Source organism: Periplaneta americana, chromosome 2, assembly GCF_040183065.1.
Source record: "Periplaneta americana isolate PAMFEO1 chromosome 2, P.americana_PAMFEO1_priV1, whole genome shotgun sequence".
Taxonomy (NCBI): Eukaryota; Metazoa; Arthropoda; class Insecta; order Blattodea; family Blattidae; genus Periplaneta; species Periplaneta americana.
This window is the reverse complement of record NC_091118.1, coordinates 216,635,580-216,659,729: the sequence shown is the minus strand read 5'-3', so window position 1 is coordinate 216,659,729 and position 24,150 is coordinate 216,635,580. Positions and strand designations below refer to the sequence as shown.

The following is a 24,150-nucleotide window of genomic DNA, read 5'->3' as shown; positions in this document are numbered from 1 at the left end:
ATAGGGCTATTATGTTACCTACATATCGATGCCAGTACATTATTCTCTCTGCGTGTTTGTTGTTGTCAGTGTTTAGTATGTGTGTTTGTTCTATATTATGAATAAAGATTTCAGATAATATACTTGATATAGGTGAACCCATTGGTAATCCTTCAGTTTGTGTATAATATTTATTGTTATGTGTGAAATAATTTTGTTTTGTATTAATCTTTTTTTTAATGTTTCTTCCCTTTAGATCCCAAAGCAAGCAAAGAGCTAGTGGCATACTAGTTGGCATCAAAAGAGGAATACGGTAACTTTAACCTTCAACATTATTAAACAAATGACTGAGGAAGACAAATCTGAAGTAATGAATATATTATGCAAATCTGGCTTTCAGGTAGAAGCTCCCTGTTGTAGAAGTGTCATTTGCAGAATTTGATAACAAATGAGTTCCATCAATTCATACCCTTCCAATTATTGCATTTATACTGGTAACGATAGAGTTATAAATTCTTAACAGTGAGTAGTTTCAATACTAATGTAGTAAAGTCACAAGAAGTATTTCCTTGATGTGCAATATTTCACGAGAATAAAATAAAATTCTCATAGTAACAGCTAAAATGCCTTGTCCATACTAGTTAAGTATTTAAAATGGAGCACGATTATGTACAGAAAAAGCACTGTTTAATAATGTAATTGAAAAAAAAATTAAAGAAACATTTGATATTATCAAAACTTCTGCATTTGTGTCTGACTTTATATTTCCTTATAATATGATTGCATAATTACTCTAGTCCAGTAAATCAGTCAGCTCTGTTACACCATTCTGTTCGTATGGGTACACAGTTGAAAAAGAAATCCACCAATGTCAGCACAAGCCAAGATGATGCACAAAAAACCATCTTGATTGTACTGCTATGTTCACCCATTTTGATTTGTTTGTGTGTCATACTCTTGCTTTATGTTTTAGTCTAAGCATTAATTTTTACTCTGTCAGATCTGTTAGTGTTGTGTTTTCCACAAATAACAAGATATAAAGTCAAGATCAAGAGGACATAATAGTACACGTGTGCAGTAGTTAAGTTGCTATTTTGGAGATTTTTAAGCCAAAAAAAAAAAAACTTTAGGTTCGCACATGCTTATTTGCTTTGTCATGTCTGTTACCTGTCAGATCTGTTACTCCATGTCATGTCTGTTACATCATTCAAAACAGAGCCTCAATTTTTTTCTAATTATCTATCATTAAAGAAATTAAAGCTCAAATATCTTCGCCTTAAGGGCAATCTACTAAGATAATTGTTACTGAAAGAATGGTTCGGAGACTTGAAAGCATATAAATGTCCTACTAATCGGTTGCTAGCCGAGGAGTAGTAAGTTCAGTGGTGGGGTTGCCACCTTATAGCCTTTGGACCGGCTTTGGGACTCCGTTCCAAACTCCCAAGACAAATTCTCCACTATATACCACATGGAAGACGATCTTTGGGACGCCCCCTGAAAAGATGGACAGAGACCATAACAGGCCACTAGGCCTAATACCTGCAATGACGATGATGATGATGATGATGTTGATGATGATGATGATGATGATGATGATGATGGTTTCTGTTAATTACTGAACAAGTTATTATTTTATATTAGGTAAAAGATTTGATATTAAGATATTTAATATACTAATTGTTCATTTTTGATCTGAAGTTAGTTCTGTTACTATTCTAAGAACTATGCACTGTTTGAAGAATATCTGATATAAAAACAAAGGAATTCTATTTCTATAAAGATCCACTGTCTTGTCCCATAACACTCCTGACATTTCGTCGTGCTATCAAAGATTCATCGATGCTTGTAGAGAATGCTGTAAAGCAAGGTCAGTGTACAGTGGCTGATTACTATGGCAGAGACATTGCACTATATTAATACATGCAGAATATGCACTAAATAATACTTTAACTTTGACGTTCTCAATCGTCCATTTGTTATACAAATTTCGCAAATGACCCAGAAATGTATTGTAGCTCTTGAAAACAAAGAACTGTAATTGTTCAGCTGCAACATTGGCTTCCATTATTGCAAACATATCAATGTCTTTATCTATTAGAATTTTATGTATTTTAGTTTTCTTGGCTTGATTAAGGCCCCCAGCATTCCACTGTAAGACCTTCAGCTGAGGTAGAATTATATTGTGTTTTGTCTTCTTATGTGATGCTAAAATATTCCCCGTCCGGAGATCCGAATGAGGGGACTTTTTTACCTCCGAAATATTTTACTTCGGATTGTATTTGTCATTGGAGCATGTTGGATGGTCGTTTTTTTTCTATGTTCATTAAACATAGTTCAGGGGGTACCACGAGAAGGCGACCATCATCACCCCCAGAACACCAATATAGCGCAACATATTATTTTGGCAGAAGGCTAGCCTTGTTTCATACTGAGATGTAGTGAATTGATATCTCCTCTCTTGTCCCCTTCAAGCTTCCGAGTCAAGGTCGTAGCCATGCCTTTTTAGAGGTTTAGAGACTTCTGCCACAAATCTCGCACCAAACTCTGCATCCTGGAATGACTGTCAACAGTGAAGGATGTGAGTGAAAACCAAGTCTTACGATACATCATTATTGCAAACGTATAGACCTATTATTACTAGGTATAATAACTCAATTTTTTTGGGTCTGCTAAGAATCAAAATCTATTAATTTGAGAAAAAAAAAATTCCGGCACCTGGAATCGAACCCGGAACCTCTCAGCTGTGCGCGCTGAATGCTCTTTCCATCTGACCCACACCGGGACATGATCCATGGTGACGGCCGAACTTCTCTCATTGTATTATCAATAGCCTACTACCTGCAATTAAGACATTCAAGCCATGTATGCAGGAGCGCATATTTAAATGGCTTCATGGTCATTTTCAACAACAGTTCATGAGTTACTGTTAACATTGATATATACATATATATTTTTATATGAGGTCTCGCCATCCTCATTGAATAATCAATGGCTATAAGTAGCCATCAGAGGTCTGCGTCGACGTTTTCGCTCGAGCGCTAAGTAGTTCATAGCATAATCGATAGGTAGCGCACATGCATGATGGGTAAAATTGTCATGAGCGATAAATCCTCGAACGGTATAAGCCGAGCGTTAGACATTCGTTCTTGTTACAGTGATGAACTGTGTAGTAACATCAAAGATGTTTATCATTTCAAAACTTTGCAGTGTTTAACTAACCTCTCCATAGTACAATTACAAAACTTGCATTAAAATGTAATATAAATATTGTAGGTAAATGTTCTTTTTTTTTTTTTTTTTTTTCCACGCAGGAATGATTCTGTTTTTGCCATATCTGATAGATGTTATTGGATGTAAATGTAATTATTATAAACGGAGAACACAATCACGGTAATGCAAGAACTGTATCAAGTTTTCTAGTAATAATAATAATAATAATAATAATAATAATAATAATAATAATAATAATAATCTCTAATAATTAGTGTATCAATCTTTGCGTCTGTAACAGTTGTGCAGCTTGATTATTCGTTTTATTATATTTTCTGTGACGTTATCTCTGTACTAATATTGTTATTAATCTACTGCTATATCAATAATATTTTGTAAAACGTTTCTACATTGTCGCAGTATTAAGGCGGAACACTATGTATGGACCTATCAAATTATATATGTGGTAAATCAAATATTGAATAATTATGAATTAGCAATAATAACTGTATATCGAAGTTTTTCATACTATTTTATTGATAACTTCATGTTCCTGTTTTGGTACGTTCCACTGACTGTTCCATTAAACGTTTGTCATAAACGCAGAAAATAAAGCCTTATTTTTACCGTGTGAGCAAAACATATGTGTATCTTATTTGTCGCCTTCCATACAAGATAAGACATGTTGGTGAGGTGACCTTGTACTGTGCTTCTATTTATTACGAGCGTATCACGACCGATCTTACCTCACTCAAGGGTGCGACACTCGACCGAGTTCAAGCGAGCGATTTAACTCCAATGCAGCATTCTGATAGCTATACTGTAAATATCTATTAATTTGAGAAAAATTCGTTCCAGCACCTGGAATCGATTCATTGATTATTCAATGAGGATGGCGAGACCTCATATAAGAATATATATGTACTGGTAGGCTATATGAGCCTCAAAAGCCTCTTAAGAGCTTAGTCACTGACAGATATTCCCCTCAGAATTTGTCATTTGAGCTCAGCACGTGGAACGGCCAGGCGCTACATGCCCAGCAGAGTAGGCGAACTGTCTGATCTTGCCTAGGCTCTCTGCCCTGATCATGGAACCTGTATGTAGTTTCGAAACGTTAGAAATGTTAGCTCCAGGACATAGTGCAATATCCAAATCACATTCACCGTGAAAACCTAAAAAACACATATAATTTAAGGTTATATAGAAGGTCTAACTCCAAACTTGTTAGCAGAATTTTTGTAATGTGACATTGTTTATGCATTGCCAAGTAGAGACAAATGATACCTTTGAGAAATTGCATTAATGCAATCTAAAGCATAAATGAATTCAGAACTGTGTTTTGTACATGTCGAAATGGAAATTAAATAAAACTTGGTTTAATGTAACATAGTAGCAGCAGCAGTATCTATTGCCCAGACACTTGGAAGTTCTCCATTCACCTTCTAACTTTGCAGTATAATTTAGAGTCCGAATCCAAAAAATCTGATGCCAAAGCTGGACATTTTCGTAAATGTTCTTGATTCATCAAAGAGTCTTCTAGATTACACAGGATGCATTTTGGTGAACAAAAAATTTCAATTTTAAACAGGGTGCTGCAAACAGTCATGACCAGTTAGCATCCGAAATTTTGCTACTGAATCATGTCGAAAAGAATCAGATACCTTATATATTCTTTTTCAGTAAGTAATACTGACCAAGATTTATTATTGCTGTTTTCTTAAAATTTCTTCAGAATTTTCATTTGAAATTTAATTTTAATGTAACATAACATGACTTAAAATACAGATTAGCCCAAAAAAAGTATACATTGTTTGTTTATAAATAACTTAAGAACAAATTCAGATAAAATTCTCATTTTCGGGGAAATTGTAGCTTAATGGATAGGTCGAAGAGGTGCTGTCGAGTACGCAGCACAGTCCCCAGACCTAACACCAATTTCTACATATGGGGGACCCTAAAGGATGTTGTTTATTGGGAAACGCCAGCTACACTGGATGTGCTACGAGAACAAATCAAAATTTAACGTCATGTGCAGCTATGACACTGGACACATTACAGAACTTAGTTCGTGGAGCAGTTCGGCGGCATCAATAGTGTTTGGATGCTGTTGGTGGTCACTTTGAACAATTTCATGAAAAACGAGAATTTTTTCTCAATTTGTTTCACTGTTTTAGGACCCCATCTTCTTTCATTCAGAGCAGAACTAAGTACAGATCTAATACTTTTCTTCTTAGGCATAATTGACAACTTATCCAACTAAATATAACAACTATAAATAAACAGAACACTACAACTATACTTATTTCACTATTTTTAGGTCTATGTAAATGTTTCTGTGTAAATGGAACACTCAGCAAACGAATATAAACCCACAACACAAAACTAAACACTCAACTAACGATTATAAATGCACAAAACAAACCAAACAAAGCTGCAGGCCGAGTTTGATAACCAGTCTACTATTGTAATATGAAGTTACGACATGTGTACCGTACAAAGTTTCATCCGCTTTGATAAAAAAAAATAATGTAAAATTGAATATTGTCTAAATGTAAAATTTTTATTGCCAGCTATATACATTTGTTTTGTAGGTGATCGATTCATATAGAGGGCCTTGTACGAGAAACATTTGAAGCTATATACATTTGCTTTGTAGATGATCGATTCATATAGAGGGCCGTGTACAAGAAACATTTGAAGAATGTTATTATTGTCGGTATTGTCACCATGACTATTTATAAATATAAGTGTCAATGGTATTGCATTAACAGCTGTACTGATTTATTAATTCCAACAAAATCGCGACAGAGGTATGAAGAGGAATATAAGAAGTTTTAAGAGTGTGTAAAAAAAAAGTAGAGAATATTTCTGAAAAGTTTATGCTTGAATATTGTTAAATGAAAAGTGAAAAGAAGAAATCAAGTTCTCTGTGGATTCATTATTCTATGCTGCGGTGTACGGTATCACTGAAGAAAAACGTGGACATCAATCAGTAAGTAGACACAATAATTGTTAGCTTTTTAAAGCAAAAAAGTTAATTGTGAAAATGTTACCATTAATGTGTATAACAAATAAAAAGCTTACAAGGACAAGGATCCTGCTGATCCAAAGTTGCACTCGGGCATGGGTTCAATTCCAGCTTGTGCTCATTACTGGTAGTTTTTCCGAGGTTTTCTCCAACCATAAGACGAATGCGAATGTCAGGTAATCTATGACGAACCCTCAGCTTCATCTTCCCAAATACCATCACGCTATTACCAATACAATCAATGCCAAATATCCTAGTAGTTAATACAGGGTCGTTAAATAACCAACTAAAAAAATTGCAGAGAGCAATCAGAGTAGTATAATGAAGCATTAATGGTTGAAGTGTTGATCAAAACTTTTAAGTGGTTGTGGTAGCAGTATGTGTAAGAAAAGTAAATAGTTGGTGTACTATGGTTGATGTTTAAGAAAGTGCGAAGTTAATACAGTGCTAATAGTACCTCCATCCATGCCAACAACTCTGCTACAGAAAAGAATAATAAAGTTATGCCTTAATAAACTCTTGATAACCCTTCAGAACTGTTGTATTCAGGATTTAAAGTATTTGACTTCCATCAAATTTATAACAATGTATTATTGAATTTCGTACATAAAAACCGAAATATATTTAATTTATATTCACATAAATCAGTGATGTCAATTGATGCCCATAGGAGCAAGCGCGTGCTTTAGAGCTCAGGAAAGCCTGTTCAGGGATGGTCAGCACTGATTCAATAGATAAAGGGAAGAGAACTTATTAAAACTGTATCCATGTTAAATTTTAGATTTGTCTGGAAGTATTGCATTATAAGAATGTAAGTTTTAATTTTAATGTTCATTTTTCACAAGTTTGATTTTTTTGTTCAAAAGAAATATTTTCTCAACTTTCTTTATAGACAAGTGAAATTTTCAGATACAGGCCTATTTATTTAGTAGCCTTACAGAATGTTTTCGTTAATTTAATATACCGTAAATGCATATTACTGAAGATAGTGTATTGAAAGTTTTGAAAATATTCGCATGGAAATGAATGACTAACAAAGCAACTACTGTTACATCATAAGCAAAAGATACATCCCCATGTGTTGTAAAAATGTCAGCTCTATAGCTTCAGCACATTTCGAGAAAATAATTTAATATTCTGATGATAGGAAGTTGCTCACCAATATCACCTTAAAAGCATAATGTGATAAGAGTTTTGTTATGGAATATTAGTTACACTTAAAACATATACAGCACCTAAGTAACTTTGCTTTGTACTGTAATATTTTCTTGATTAGTTGATTGATTATTTTTATAGGGCTAAAGGTATCAATATCAATTACAACTTGTCATGTCATACTCAATCTCTTTTTTTGGGATATTTAGTACAGTATAGTTGTACTACTATGGAATTTATGTGAATATTCCTTCTTAACTCTTAATTATGTTATTAACATTTAAAAACAACTGCAATATTAAGAAATTGGTATTAGTACTTTTGTTTTACAGACAATATAGATAATATCAAACAGAAAGAAGCCATATAAAAATAACGACATAAAATGTCACGTTCCGTTTGAAGTTTGTGCACCACTGTTTTCTTAATCCTACAGGCTGCTTACTCATATACACAACCCTTCCTCTTTCCATACTTAGCGCTTGATGCCCGCGCACGACGTCAAGGTCAGAAAAATGCGCTTGCTTTGACATCACTGACATAAATATAAAACCAAAAGATCAGAAAACATATATTATGCTTAACAGAACCTAAATGTATCATAACTGTAGCATATAATCACAGTAGCAATTTCGGTGCAAGGCTTTATAACATGGTAACTTAATAGCTAAATTCCCAAATATACACTATCTACAAAAAAGTAATTGGGCACTATTTTTGCCCCTTTAGAACCTCGTGGTACCACCTCTTGTTGCTATAACAGCAGCCACCCTTTCAGGCATGTTTTCCACTAGTTTGTGTGGGATATCCACTGGAATGCGTCGCCATTCCTCTTGCAATATGGCACTCAGTTGGACAATGGAAGTTGGCCGAATTTCCCGAAACCTCAATCGCCGGTCCAATTCGTCTTAAAGGTGCTCAATGTGATTGAGATCAGGACTCTGTGCAGGCCAGTTCAACTGGTCACCTTATTGTCTGCATACCACTGCACAGTAGAAACATGACTTCTAGCAATTACTTTTTGGTAGATAGTGTACAATTTACTAATGCTCCTTATTTTAAAAAATCAATTAAAAATTCCTGTCTAGAGAGAAAATTTAAAGTTCAATTATTCTGATATGTTTTTCTTCTTCTTTTTTCTTTTTCTTTTTTCTTTTTCTTTTTTTACTTTTTACTCTGTTATTTAAGGGCGGCCGGGTAGCTCAGTTGGTAGAGCAGCTGGCTACGGACTGGAAGGTCCGGGGTTCGATCCCAGGTGGTGACAGGATTTTTTCTCGTTGCCAAACTTTCAGAACGGCCCCAAGGTCCACTCAGCCTTCTATAAAATTGAGTACCGGGTCTTTCCCGGGGGTAAAAGGCGGTCAGAGCGTGGTGCCGACCACACCACCTCATTCTAGTGCCGAGGTCATGGAAAGCATGGGCTCTACCTCCATGCCCCCCAAGTGCCTTCATGGCATGTTACGGGGATACCTTTACCTTTACCTTTACCTTTACTCTGTTATTTAATAAAATATCTTAACATTATGTGGAATGCCCTCTGAGCACGAGTACGTAACTTACTCTTTCTGGGGATGCTAGAATGTTTTTATATAAAAAAGCAATATGTATCTTTGTTCTACGAGGGCTATTCATAAAGTAGCCATTTATTTTTTACAAACCTGTGAATGACGTTACAGAATTGGGTTAGAATACGTTTGAAATTGTACACTCAAATTTATTTTTCCACACATTTTCCAGTCACATTGAGACACTTGTCGTAGCATTTGACGAGCTTTGAAATTCCACAATCGTAGAATTCGGCCAACCTACGACGCTGATTCTCAACTCTTCGTCATTGTCAAAGCACTTCGAGCCAAGTCACGTCTTCATGTGCATGAAGAGATGGTAATCGCTAGGTACCAAATGTGGGCTATAGGGAGGGCGATCCAATACTTCCCAGTTGAACTTTCGGAGTTTGGTCACAGTATGACGCGCTGTATACGGCCGGGTGTTGTCATACAGGAAAATCACCCCAGAGCTCAACATTTGTTTTAAATGGCGCTTTTCAAGTTTGTTAATGTGTTACAGTAACGCTCAGCGTTAATTGTGGCATTCCTCTCCAAGAACTCCATTAGCAAAATTCCTTTTCTGTCCCAGAAGACAGTTGCCACAAGTTTCCTCGTGGAAAGTGTTTGACGACACTTTGTGGAATTTTTCAGGGAGTGAGTATGGCCCCACTGCATTGATTGAAGCTTTGTTTCTGCATTCACATACCGCACCCAAGTCTCATCTCCTTTCATAATCTGATCGAGAAAAGCATCACCTTCTCTTTCGTAATGCTCAAGAAAGGACAGTGCTGCTCCCATCGGCTGAGCCTTTTGTTCCTCAGAAAGGAGTTTAGGAACCCATCTGGCAGAAAGTTTCCAGTAGCCCAAATCTTCGGTAATCACTTTGTACACAAGAGTACGACTAATCTGTGGAAAATCCTCACTAAGCTCTGACATGGTAAACCTGCGGTTTACTCTAACCTTTTTGTCAACCAAACAAATCAGATCTGCATTCACGATACTCTGTCGAGGTTCTCTCTTCATCATGGACATTGGTTCGCCCATTTTTGAACATACGGCACCATCCAATTTTTAACAGTCTCCCGACTTCCGCATTTCTCTTCTCTTCAAACTTTTTCCTACCTTATTTTTGCATAATGTAAAAATTAATTGAAACATTTAATTTTTACGTGGTTGAAGGTGATTTATATGATGGATTCTCTTGTTCCAGAGATGCCCTGGAATGTGCAGCTAAGCTTATACAAAGAGTGTATTCTGTTATGAACATTAAGTAATCAGATATATACATACATTCGTATATATGGTCTCGCATCCACATTGAATAATCAAGACTACTATTTTTTGTTAGTAGTCAACATGTAGATACCTATTAATTTTGAGAAAAATTCGTTCCAGCACCGGGAATCGAACCCAGGACGTCTCAACTCTGCGTGCTGAGCGCTCTTTCCAACTGAGCTATGCTGGGACACGATGCACGGTGCCAGCCAAACTCTCCTCATTATATCATCAATGGCCTACTACCTGCAATTTAGACATATACCGGTAAGTCATATATGCAGGAGCACATATTTAAATGACTTTATGGCCAATTTTAACAAGCTTATTAACATTGATATATACCTATACTCACATATGAAGTCTCGCAATCCTCAGATGTTCGAAAAAGGAGCGCGACACTTTAATCAAATCAGAACTGCAAATCACAGTCAACTTCAATTACTCATGTAGGAAATTTTTACAATTTGTTTGAAACTATTACACTAGATAAAATATCTCAAAATACTTTAATTTAAGCCTAACTGCCAAAATGTAGAATAAAATTGTTTTTAGTGCCGCTAACTGAATTTAATAATTTTTCAATTTTTATGTGAAATATTGTAGACCACTTAGTCTCCCATATTTTCTTCAAAAATAGTTGGCAACCCTAGCACCAACACTATTTCTACCCAAGTCTTCAACAGAAATCAGAGTGAAAAGTCCATGTGCTTGTGTAATACTCATACATGTTTTCCATCTATTAGGAATATTCACAGTTTGCTGTATCTTCAAATGATTCTTTGGACATTCTGTAATATTCTGTGAATTTGTCTGGATGCTGTTCTAACTCCACCAATAAAACACTACAAGCACCATGATTTTCAACGTTTTGAACCAATGAATCCGAAACCTATGCCTTTATCTTCGCATTCTTATTATTGACAATAGCAGAAGATCTCCATCTGATGACTCCACACTGAATGACTCATTAGATCAAATAACATGGCGTTATGTGTCACGCTCCATGTGCCATGCATCATGTTTCTTGCATCATCCGGTGTGTTAACATGCAGGGTCGAATCTAGCTACTTGACGCCTCTAGGCAGAGAAAAATATTTCTGCCCCTTATTTCGCCCTATATGCGTCATTTGGATCAAATGAAATAATTGATTCTGCGTCATTATTACTGTTTCTAATATCAGAAACGCCTGACTAAAATGAACCACACGCTGCACTATTTTCGGTAACTGCTGTTCACCACATTATTACACTCTGATGTACCTGGACTCGAACTGGAACAAGCTGGCTATGTTTGTTTTTTAAATAACACATATTTTTGCACTTTTTCTCACCATTTCCTCTCTTTTTATTGCCTTGTCTTTCTCGAGTTTCCGGTATTGTTGTTTAGTTAACTGTCCGAAGACAGGTCTGGAACCCACAAGTGACACCATCAAGGCATCACTCATAAGGCAACTAGGCCAGGAGATAATGGGGTAGGATGACCAGTTCCTTTCCCCCTCCATTGCATACAACGCTAACTAGCTACATATTACACTAATGAGATTTTAGATGCAGTTCATCCTCTGACACATATCGTCAAATGAGATGTACTGTCTGGTAATAGATTTACATATCAGCCAGAACCTCAATAAGAGGTGTTTCTAGTATTGAGAACCACTGAGATTTTTCCGACTTTCACTCATTATAATGAATATTAAAATATAAATCACCTAGGTACAAAACAACTGCACCCTTTACCGTTTGAAATTAAACTGAACTCCCAAGCGTCCGGCTGATACAATGACTGGCGGTATTTTCTTTGAATTTAAGTCTGAATGGGGATTGTTGAGTGTTGATACTGGCTACTCTTATGACAGAGTTAACGGCGTTCTCATCAGTTCATCACAAAGCTTGTGATTGCGAGCAACGAGATTTGCCTTCCTAACATATAATATAATACCATAAGTTCTTTAATGTTATTATGTGACACTCTCACAGTGAGAGGGCATAACACTTTTTCTGTGCGTTTTCTGACCATTAGTTAATGGAGAAAATGGTGTTAAAAGATAGAGAGAAAGACTCTGCGCTACACTACTACATTTCCAGAAAACTTTAATTTTTCTCTCTGAGTAAAGAACACGTCTGCTTGTCATGTGGTTCTGAAAATGGGTAGATTTCCTGCTTTTGTTGTGTTTATTTAATTTGTGGGATAACGTAATAGTGTATTTGTGTATTATGCTGTGCTAAGTAGGCCTCCTTGAACTTATATTTTTGTAGTGAGTTATAGTGAGGCAATTACCACTTTGGCATCTGCCGAGTGCACAGGTAATGTGTCAGAAGTCTACAGGTAGGTGTTCTTATTTTCTACCAATATATAAAAGGTTAAGTAACACCATAAAACACTATTTTTAAAAATGAAGAGAGCCTGAAAATTCATATCCACATCTTGCCAATTGGACGTACTTGATGCTAGAAAAATTTGAGCTTTAATTGAGTGTAATCAGTGCAGTGCTTGACAAGGTCAGGAGAATTGAAGGAACTCTCTTAATATGGTAACAGGCATTGTGATGGATGAACATTACAGTACAATGTTGAGAACAATGTATACGGTAAACTGTAGAAAGAACTGTTTATAATAGCATTTGGACTTTGCTCTGTGTTATGGATGAACATTGCTACGTCTTTTAGCTAAAAATTTCCCGAAGATCTGGCATTCATCCTCTTCATGTTGCCTTGCTGCAGATGCCATCAGAATTTCAAATATGCCATATTGAGCCTCTATTCCTCGATTCTTCGCTTTTTAGACATGAAGGGTGGATATAAGGCGTATTGTCTTTATTATTGTTATTCTTTCTGTTTCTTTTTTAGAAGTAATGGAAACCAGGAAAGTTCAAGGGGTCCACTCTGTATTATTCTATCTGTGGCATTTGAAGAGTCAACTTAAAAAAAAAAAAAACTTTTATTCATTTGGAACAACTGGATAATGCATACCATACAGCAGTGCCAAATATGCTCGCCATTGGGGCTCATGACAGGAAGAACTTGGCTCTGAGATCAAACTGCGCATGCACAGACTTCTCTTGTAGTGTCACCGTGATCCTTATCTGGATTTATTTTCGCGTGTACATTCCTAATCAAATGAAGTTCCCTTTGTACTCCAGTTACACATCTTGTATATACGAAGATTAGGTTTGGTTAGTTTAGGTTTTTATTAACCCATTAACGCCCAAATTATTTTTATTAAAAAAAAAACGAAAATAATATATCTATTTCATAAATTTCATCCATAAGATGCCAAGAATATAAAACATATTCTGCCGTGCACCAAGTAGCTGAAAATCACCCGGTCTATAAATAGACCGCTGGGCACTTATGATATCTGTGTATTCATTTGCAATAAAGTAAATATATTTTTTTGTGTATTTAATGTAGTATAACCAGAAACATTTACACCAATATAAATAAATTTATTTATGACATTTTAGTATTTAATGCAACAATACAATGCTGCAGCAATAATGAAACATTTATTTTCGGAATGTCTGTCTTTACCGAGTGTGGTAAGGCTCAAAGCATTTTTGACAGAGGGTTTAATCACACTTCTTGCGGAATGTTACTGGTCTGCATTTACACCATTCCATCTGGCAGTGTTTCTGAGAGGGTCGTTTTGCCATGAAATGACCTCTACTATCTATCCTCATACCAAATTTCACTCATCGAGGTGATGGAATAGGGCACTCCATTCTCTTGCAGTTCGAAAACATCTAGAGATATTGAATTCAAGTAGGTCCAGGGAGTCTCGTCCATGTATTTCTCTGTAGACAATCCAACCATTTACTATAGCCATATCCAGCATTCTGACAAAGAGATCTCAGTACCACTTTTTTCCATGAATTGAAGTGGCATATTTCCCTGCTAACCAATCATGATGGTCCACTCCACCCATGTACTTACCGTATTTCTTGAGATTTCTCCGGAGTTTTCTCTCAACCCAATATAAGCAAATGCTGGGTAACTTTCGGTGCTGGACCCCGGACTCATTTCACTGGCATTATTATCTTCATCTCAAACAGACGCTAAATAACCTAAGATGTTGATAAAGTGTCATAAAATAACCTACTAAAAAAATATGACCTGTTGTTGCTGCACACTTATATTCTGTCTTATATTTCTGTCCCACCTGCTTGCAGAAGCCCCTACATCAAAGTTTGATCCTACAGGTACACATCTGTTGTCATCCCACTTCACGAACAGAATTTCACTATTAGTGTCAAATGTATAATCGCAGGACTCTCGTACTGCATTCTGTAGTAATTTCGTATCCTGAAGAGTAAAGGCATCCATTCTGTTTTCTCTCACAATTTCTGTAATCCGGAAACCAAGATCCTGAAGGTGGAGCAAAAGGTCTCTACTTATAAAAAAAATTATCAAATTATGTGTCGTGAGCATGAGGATGTACAATGCAATCGAGCACATTCAGCACAACTCTGCTGCCTAAGACAAAGTCGTGCCTAGTATTGACGTCATTTCAGCTGTGTCCTTACCAGAGATTTTTTACACAGGGAATAGAAAACCTCAATGTGATGTTGGCCACAGAAGAAATTAGTCAAAAGTGATACCATCTGACATAATATTACGAAAGAAAACGAAGCAATATGTCGTAAAAAAGTAAATCCTTGGTGCTACAGCCCATGAAGGGCTAAGACCGACCAGCCGGCTACTGACCTCACGTCCACGTGCCGAAGCAGAGGTGGACGATCATCCAATCAGAATAGAAGTATCGTGTGGTTAGCACGATGATCCTCCCAGCCGTTGTAGCTAGTTTGTCAAACCGGATTTTTGCTACCTATCATAGCTCCCTAAGTGCATCACGATGCTGGGTGGGCACTGGTCCCATACACTGGCCGAAATTCCATGACAAAATTTCTTCCCCCATGAGGACTCGAACCACGTTCATTCCGTAACGCGAGTCCTAGACAGGATGCCTTAGACCATGATGCCACAGCACAGGACAGCAATATATCGTACCATCACAATATTGAATTTTTTTCTGTTTACTGTTATAATATGTTGGTGAAAATAGGATGCATGGTTTTCTTTATTGGTCGAGAAATATTATTGCATATTTTATAGACCTCTGTACTTCGAAGAAAGAAGGAATATATCCATTGTTCAAAAATGTATACACTGCAGACGTACACCGTATCACATTTATTTCCAATTTAGGGCATACAATAACATGTTCTGGGGATCGAATAGGTGCTAATCATCTTTCAGATGCTAATCTACTTGCAATAGCACAGTCCTACTGCCGACAGTCACTTGCTGATATCAACCGTTGTGGTACAGAATGCAATGACACACCTTTCTCCACTGTTATTTTCACGTGATATCATAAGTGCCCAGTGGTCTATTTATAGACCGCAGCCGTTTCAGTTCATATTGCTCCAATCATTTTACATAAATTTGTGTTTTTCTTTTGTGATGCAATAGTAATAACCTTGACACTACTAAATCACAAATCAATAACAATATCGACACATTATAATACGGAAAATTAATTATATTCCTTACACAGTGCGACATTATTTTATACCTAAATAATTCGAACTAAGATACCTTAATGAATTCTTATTTTTGAAGGAGGATAAAATGTTGGCAAGTTTAGTTAACATCTTACATGATATATTTATGATGATCATTAATATTGAATCAGTGGGGTGCCAATAAAAAAATCTAATGTAGTCGAGTGTGCAAGGGTCAATAAATAGACCATTGGGCGTTAATGGATTAATCAAGTCCGCGCATGCGTAGTTTGATCTCAAAGTAAGTTCTTTCTGTCGTGAGCTGCATGTGTCATTAGTGACCAGACCATACTAAGCCATGTGAAACAAAAGAGAATCGAAATGTTGCTAGTAAAATTGGTGATGATATTCTTTAACACTAAATCCCTGCACTTTTAAGTGCAAGATCTATGGAGTATAATGACGACTTTTTTAATACACTAAAAGAAGATATCATAACACTTTAACACGGCGAAATTAATGAGAAATATGATGTGGTCCAGGGAATATCGTTCAAATCAACAGTGTGTGTAACTGACATTAATACATTATCTCCTCGTCAAACCCCAGCCAACCTTATCACTGGCAAAGTGTGTAATTAACACTAATGTACTTATCTCCTTATCTAAACTTGTTGCTACAGTCAATTTTATATCATGGAGTGCAGTTTGGTGGTTCCTTTGAACACCCCCTTACAGATTTATGACTTTCTACACAAACACCTCTGACCAGTCCATCGCCCCAACATTGCAAAGTTGCCACAATCTTGGCGACCTTCGAAATGAGAGGATTAGTGGCCGTCATCCTCATCTGGACACCACGTGTTTTGAAAAAAAAAGCAACGTAATATCACGAGCTCACCGCTCAATGAATACTACAGAATACACTCTCAATTATACTTTCATGTTAACTGATGGGATTCTTGGAATTCAGAAAATCTTTGGCAACTCTGCCTCCACGTGGATTTGACAGGATCCTGTCAATTCTTCTGAACGAGGGTTGTGATTGGTTACTAACAGGCAAAGACAAGATTTTCATCACAGTAAGAACACATTTATTTATGACAACGAATTAGTAGGGGGCAGAAGAAGGTCTGTCGGCAAAATCCTTTCTACGAAACTGCACTCCATGGACTATAATAGTGAAGCTCTCTCTCAGTAATGTTGAGAATGAGGGAATGAATGAGAAAAAAATAAATTTCTCCTCGTAATGACGTCATGCCCTTATGTTGGCAACATTGTATACTTGATTATCATTGCAATGCCACGTTGAAAGCTGCGGTACCTAATTCTCCAGTTTAGTGATTTATTTTTTTCTGTGGTGCTTTAAAATTATTCAATCCGTTATTTGAGAAACTACACATGTTCCTTTCTGCTAGTTTTGAGAAAAGTGAATAAAACTGTTAGCTATATATGATTTGCAATATTCTTGACATTCTTAAGAAACTTATCTTGTAATATGAAGGCGCAAAGGGGCGCGAAATGTCCAGTGCATGTGTGATTTCTCAAATGAAATATTAGTAGCAAAAAAATCTGTATATTTTGCTTTAAGTACAATACAGTGTTGTTAAATTACATTTATATGTCATAATTGAATTATATATTTAAAATTTTCCTTTACAATGCAAAAAATGAAAGGCAAAATTGTATACTTTTTGTAGCTACAAACATTCATATATTAAAGCTCTTCAGGTGCTGTAAAATATTTTGATTTCATGCTCATTGGGAAAATACTTTGTAACTTTTTTACATCATTTCCAACACAACATATTTTACATTATCATATGAATAATTTTGCAACCAGCATACATGTGCTTACCTTTGTCATTATCCCAGTGAATGTACGCATGTTACTTTAATTTACTGTACATTATGTTATCTCAAAACCCGAAATCCATCAAAACCAGTTTCAAATAGGCCTGTAAAGACTAGTTTAAGCAAACAAAGGCATAAACAAAAAGCGTATATGCAAAGCGAGTTTTCGTAAGGTCTAGCCCAGCTCTGGGCACAACAGGGAATTGAAACGGAACTCTGAAACCCCCACCCATGTCTTTTTCGCTTACACTGCCTTATAAACAAACACACAATAGGCTCTATGCATCGTGATGGATTGCAGGTAACCAGCGAGAGCTGAAAGTTTGTAAAAACTATGATGCCTGCCTTATACAATCTGTCACTCAGCAATGCTTACCTTCCTGTCTACTCGTCTCAGCCAGGGAAGGTGGAGTGGGGAGTTAAGGGGAAATCGGCAGTGACTCGATTGAGTTACTAGTGCCCAGGCCTGGTCTAGCCTAAACAAACCAAACCGAACCTGTCACTGATTCTAGATCTTACGAAAACTCGCTTTTTATCTATGTACATTTGTTTAAGCAGGTCTGCCAAGTTAGCTCTGTGGCAGCACGTCTGCCTCCAGACTAGCCGGTGGGTTCGATTCCCAATGGGATCAGAGATTTTCATGTAAAATTTGTGGCAGTGCAGAACTTCTAATCACTAAATTGTGCACCAATATGCCTGGGTTATATCCCAAATCTCTCTGCAGTGCATATGAAGAGACGGCATATGTCACTGTTGATAGTGATTAGACCATTGGATGAGGACGTTAAGCCTGGTGGCCCCCTTGTTGCTATTCGACAGGAGTAGGCTATGTGCCGGCACCATATTTCCCCTTCTCCCTTCCTCTTCATTATCATCCTCACCCATTCCCTACACTACACTTACACGAACACTTACACATACACTCACCCTAGTACACGACATAACTCTTCACATGATACACATCATGTACAGCGTGGTCTGCCGAAGTGGTGTACAATTCAAAATGGATCATAGTCCTGCCATCTATCCGATATATGCGGAATCTGAATCACGCAAGTGCACAGTGGGCCAGACTGAATAAAAAATGGGACAAAATTGAAAAAATGAACTTTTTTTTACAATACTTTTGACAGTGTATATTCATAGTAGGGATCCTGGTGAGCACTAAACTCATTCGTCTGGCTGTATGATCTAACAGACTCTGTAACTTCACTTCTGCACTTATTTCTGTCAGAGTAATATCACATGGATAGCAATGCAGCTTTGCTTCTCGAACTTCATTGTACGCTGGATATAAATCTACATTTCTACATTTTCTTGTAGTCTCAATAAAGTGTACTGGTACTTAGATAATTTCGTACCCATTATCAGGGCTAAAACGTCATCACCACTATATTTTGCAACATTTTTTGCAGGAACCACTATGCTCGTTATATGCAGTTGGAATTTTTGCCACACGGGTTGGTGTACTTACAGCATTTTCCATTAGTTTAGCTGCTTCTCTTTACCAGAAGCCTTCATACTTATCCGAGTAGCAAGAACAAGCGCAGCAGGATCAGCAGCTTCTCTGAGATGTTCAGTTTTCCTCCTCTTGGTCTTCTTAGATGATTCAGAGAACAATTTTCTTGGATGAGCAGAATGACTATACAACTATGAACATCCAGCCACATGTTCAACATGAAATTTATTACAGGGGGCAGGTTAAATTCTTGATCCAGTGAACTGCCAATTTTTCTTCCTATTTATTTTTCATTCTGTAGCAATACTGCTATCTTTTATTCTAATTACTGCAGAATGAACTATTTTTTTTCTTTAGTTCTGAAGAAAAATCTTGTTGACAATTTTCACGTTATCCTAATTATGAAATAACAAACTCATGAACAGCTGTCTTATCATTATTATTTGCAGCAAGGCTTCCATGATTTTACAGTGTAAAAAACAGCAGTGGAATAGTAATTAATACGAGAGGGATCCAGGAAATAACGACCGTTTTGTTGTAATAATTAAAAAAATATATATTTATTTGAAAAAACAAAGTCTGTTACATAACTGAAGCTTCCTTTACTTCTCTACATAATCACCACCTACATTTAAACATTTGTCGTATCTGTTCACTAGCTTTAGAATTCCTGTGTTATACTCCTCTGCCACCAGTTCATTAAGCCAGGTGTTCACTGTCTTCTTCAACTCTTCATCACTTCCAAAACGCGTACCACCCAGAAAGTCTTTCAGCTTAGTGAAAAGGTGAAAATCGCTAGGAGCAAGGTCTGGACTATAGGGCAGATGATCAAAGATTTCCCAACCGAATTGATCCAGCAATTCTCGAGTTGAAGCAGCAGTGTGCGGGCGGGCGTTGTCGCGAAGAAGCACAACTCCTCTCGAAAGCATTCCTCGCCTCTTGTTTTGGATGGCTCGCAGTAGTTTTCGTAAAGTCTCACAATAACGATTTGCATTCATCGTAGTGCCTTTTGGCATGAAATCCAGCAAAAGAACACCTTTGCGATCCCAAAAGACAGTAGCCATGACTTTTTGTGTTGAGAGAGTCTGTTTGAATTTTTTCGGTTTCTTGGGTGATGAGGGATGATGCCATTGACGTGATTGGCGCTTGGTCTCTGGGGTGTTGTCAGACACCCAGGTCTCATCACCAGTCACAATTTGATCAAGAAAGGCGTCTCCATCTGTGTGATATCGCATCAAGAATGTCAATGCTGAGGCCATTCTCTGAGTTTTGTGTTGGTCACTCAGTTGCTGTGGAACCCATCGTGCACAGATTTTGTGGTAGCCAAGATGTTGTGACACAATTTCACCAAGCAAAGAACGAGAAATGTCAGGAAAGGCAATATGCAATTTGTCGAGTGATGTGCGCCTGTCTTGCAAGATTCTGTCGTTCACTTTAGTCTTCAGATCTTCTGTGATGAGTGATGGGCGTCCGGGTCGAGTTTCATCGTGGACATTTGTTCGCCCATTGTTGAACATTTCGCACCATTTTCTCACATTTCTTTCACTCATTACAGTATCACCATACACTTCTTTCAATTGCCGGTAAATTTCTGCAGGTTTCAAATGTCGGGCATGCAAAAATCGAATCACACTCCTCACCTCACAGTCGGCGGGATTATCAATCGCGTCGTTCATTTTGAAGTAGCACAAAATGCACAATGGCGACTTGTTGCAACCAGTACTCACAACATTATGAGAACACATGTTAAGGAAGCCAGTTGACCTTCAAACAAGGAAGGGGAGTCAGCTGCGCGGCGGGTATGCGCGAACGGTCGTTATTTCCTGGATCCCCCTCGTAATACTGTACGTAGGTATCTGAATTTTCGCATATTAATCAGAAAAGTGCAAGTAGCTGCAGCTGAATACGACTTTTCTGCAATCTATAGGATCTGTTTAAACCATCGACACAAAAGTTTTCGTAACATCGAGTGACACGCACTTTATAACCCTCTTTAAATATTGAAAACTAAAATATATTAGCTTAAATTGCATTCCTCCAAGTTATCACAAATATTTACACTCTATATAAACCAATTCAAAATTACATGTATTCCTAATAAAACCTACCCTTTGTTCTAACATTCTCAGCCATTGTTATTTCCTTATTCACGAATATGACCACGTAACACACACCACTGTCTGAAGCGCACGGCCTAGGACTGACTGGTGCGCTATCGCCTTGGTTACAATGGGAGATATTAATAATTTTGAGTTGTTATTTATCACTCGACAATTCCGAGTTCTAACTCGCATGTGTATTAATAAACATACTTATCTCTCAATCAGTCTGGCACTGACCTTTGATCCTTGAGTTACAACTCTCGATGACGCAACAGACGAGAGACAAGTCACTATTCCATATTAATGAACGTTACTACTCACTCATATAATTGACTTTATACTATCAACTTTCTGAGTCAACTGAATAGGTGACTCAAAGCGGTTGAGTGAAGTTAAAAAATCGTAATGACGAGGTATATTATTGTTGTATAACGCAGAAGAAAAGGTATAAACATCGCAGACAAGCTTGTAAACATAGTTACAAACATTTGTACAAATTTAAGAAGGAGAACGTACAGTGACTAGTGCGGAATTTCTTGCAAGATTCAAATGGCAGAAGAGGAAGAGCTCTCGATAATGAAATGAAAATGAGCATTTTCTTACTATTTGTGGGCGATCCAGGTTTTCAAATGGGCGTTCAAGAGGATATGGATATTTCCCATGGTACCATGTCACTTTTCATTTCATTGTATTCCATAGATCTTGTGTTAGCATTAAAGCTTCAAGATACGAAACAAGAGTTAAACAATTTTTTTGTGAGATGAAGTGAGGCCGAGGATTCGCTATAGTTTATTTGGCATTTGCCTTACGTTTGGGGAAACCTCGGAAAAAAAAAAACTCAACCAGGTAATCAGTCCAAGGAAAAATCTAACCCAAGCCCGAGTGCAGTTCCTGATCAGCAGCTAGCGAGTTTGCCGACTAACGTAAGTTACCCTGGAGTAGGTTATTTTACGACGCTGTATCAACATCTCAGGTTATTTAGCGTCTGAATGAGATGAGATGTGATAATGCCAGTGAAATGAGTCCGGGGTCCAGCATCGAATGTTACCCAGCTTTTGCTCAAATTTGGGTTGAGGGAAAACCTCGGAAAAAACCTCAACTAGGTAACTTACCCTGACCAAGATTCGAACCCGGGCCACCTGGTTTCGCGGCCAGACGCACTAGCCATTACTCCACAGGTGTGAACTCAGTGAAAGAGTGTAGACCTACTCACAATGTACAAATTTTGGAATATCTTTTTACATGATGTCCTTCTATGTACCCTAGTCATTATCCTTATAGCTTTCTTTTATAAAACAAATTCTAACTGCTGGGAAGTTGCAGATTCTTTGAAATTAAAAGCATTTATTTGCTTTCAATTTCCAACAACTGTCCAAGAGTTACAGAATGCAAAAAGGAAGTATTCATTTCCTGACGTCATTGAAGCTGTGAATTATACCAATATTTTTATTTAAAAAAATCAACATGCCGATGAGTATTTTAGCAAAACAAAAAGGTATTGTGAGCTTTAATGTACGAGCTACCTGCAATGTCAAGGAAGAATTCACAAGCGTGGATAATTATTTCTATATTAGGCCTATATGGAGAAATTCGGATGTTTCTAGAGTAATGATTGGCAATAACGCCAATGCACTTCTTCTAGGTGATATGGGCTATGGAATTATGTGGTTCCAAGGCAAAACATGATATTTAAATTTTTGTTGAAAATGAAATTTTGTGATAATGTGTGCATCCTGCTGGTATCTTTATTGTGGCAAAAGATAACATGTATATCTCTATTATTTTTTTGTCTAATCCATTGTTATGAAACACAATTCCTACGATTTTATAAGGTTATTCAAATTATATCTGTACATGCTCGCTCTTGAAAAGTGAAAGAAATGACATAGAGGCCTAACACATTTTGCCTTGGAGCCACAGAATTGCTCCTTGGCTTATTACTTTACCATCACTCCACAGCAAAGAGCCTACAATAAATATATACCGGTAACGAAACAACGTGCGATTATAGAGGTGTTTCGGCCAAGTGAAGCAACAATTTCCAATTTTCCGTAGCAAAATAAGAGTTACAATGGAAATTGTCTTTGATCATATTGTGCTGCCTTATATCGCACGATGTAACTAAACACCTATTTGAAGATTATGAAGTTTCATTACTGTAGGACGAAGTGAAGGAAGATAGAGTAGAATTACCGAACAGGTTGTATCACTCAGACGAGTCATTAGACATGAAATACTAAAAATATACAGCGTATACATATAGGTAAGTTTATCATCACATTATATTGTTACACATTCATAAGATTTTTTTTTTTTTTTTTTTTTTTTTTTGTGAAGAGGAAAAGACTTCCTATTTCTCATTTCCGGTAACTGATTTAGTGAATAATATGTGGTGTTGTTTCAAAATATTAACAAATGAAGTTTGAAACTGCACACTTTCCTCCTCTATGATAGAAACAAAAGTATATTTACAAATCGAATGTGAGGAAGACTTCCCTCTGCAAGGAGCTCTAGTCTAAACATTGATAACTTGCACAGCTATGTCTAGGCGATAAAATGCGAGTAACAACTCAGAGTCACGAGTAAGATATGTCCAGGAGGGGAAAATATTTATTAATATGAAATTCAGACTAATCACTCACTCGACCCTTTACCACTCACTGAGTTGTCCGATACATCTCACTCACTCTCAAGCAGTTTTATTAATATCTGCCATTAGCTCTCTTTCAAGGCTGTAGCCACACCTGTTAAAACATGTTGAATAGGAGATAGGAAGAAATTCAGAGTCGGTTTCCAAATGAGATGGGACTTCTTGTGGACAAACCTAAACCAGGAGAGAGTGGAACCTCAAACAACGGAATACTCCTAGAAGATTCTTCTCAAATCCCGAATTAACATATTCATCACTGGGATAGATAAAGACTTAATTATACGTTTTGCAGTTGTTCTTCGAGTAATTTCTAACGGAAGATATATTAAAATTGATTCTTTGGATCAATATACGCTAGAAAATGCAAAATTGTTCATTCAGAAGT

General features: G+C 36.9%; 1 protein-coding gene across 4 annotated transcripts in view; it reads left to right on the top strand.

Moving 5' to 3' along the window:
• LOC138695124 (uncharacterized) overlaps window positions 1-24,150 on the top strand; it is a 293,372-nt gene that overhangs the window by 45,923 nt on the left and 223,299 nt on the right. For 2 of the 4 annotated variants that reach the window (XM_069819543.1, XM_069819545.1), the window contains exons 5-7: window positions 236-292; window positions 5,781-6,181; window positions 10,315-10,461. In XM_069819543.1, the coding sequence (XP_069675644.1) occupies window positions 6,087-6,181; window positions 10,315-10,461 (242 nt within the window). In that variant the 5' untranslated portion in view covers window positions 236-292; window positions 5,781-6,086. The remainder of the gene's footprint in view (window positions 1-235; window positions 293-5,780; window positions 6,182-10,314; window positions 10,462-24,150) is intronic. The other 2 variants (XM_069819544.1, XM_069819546.1) reach the window with 2 other exon arrangements.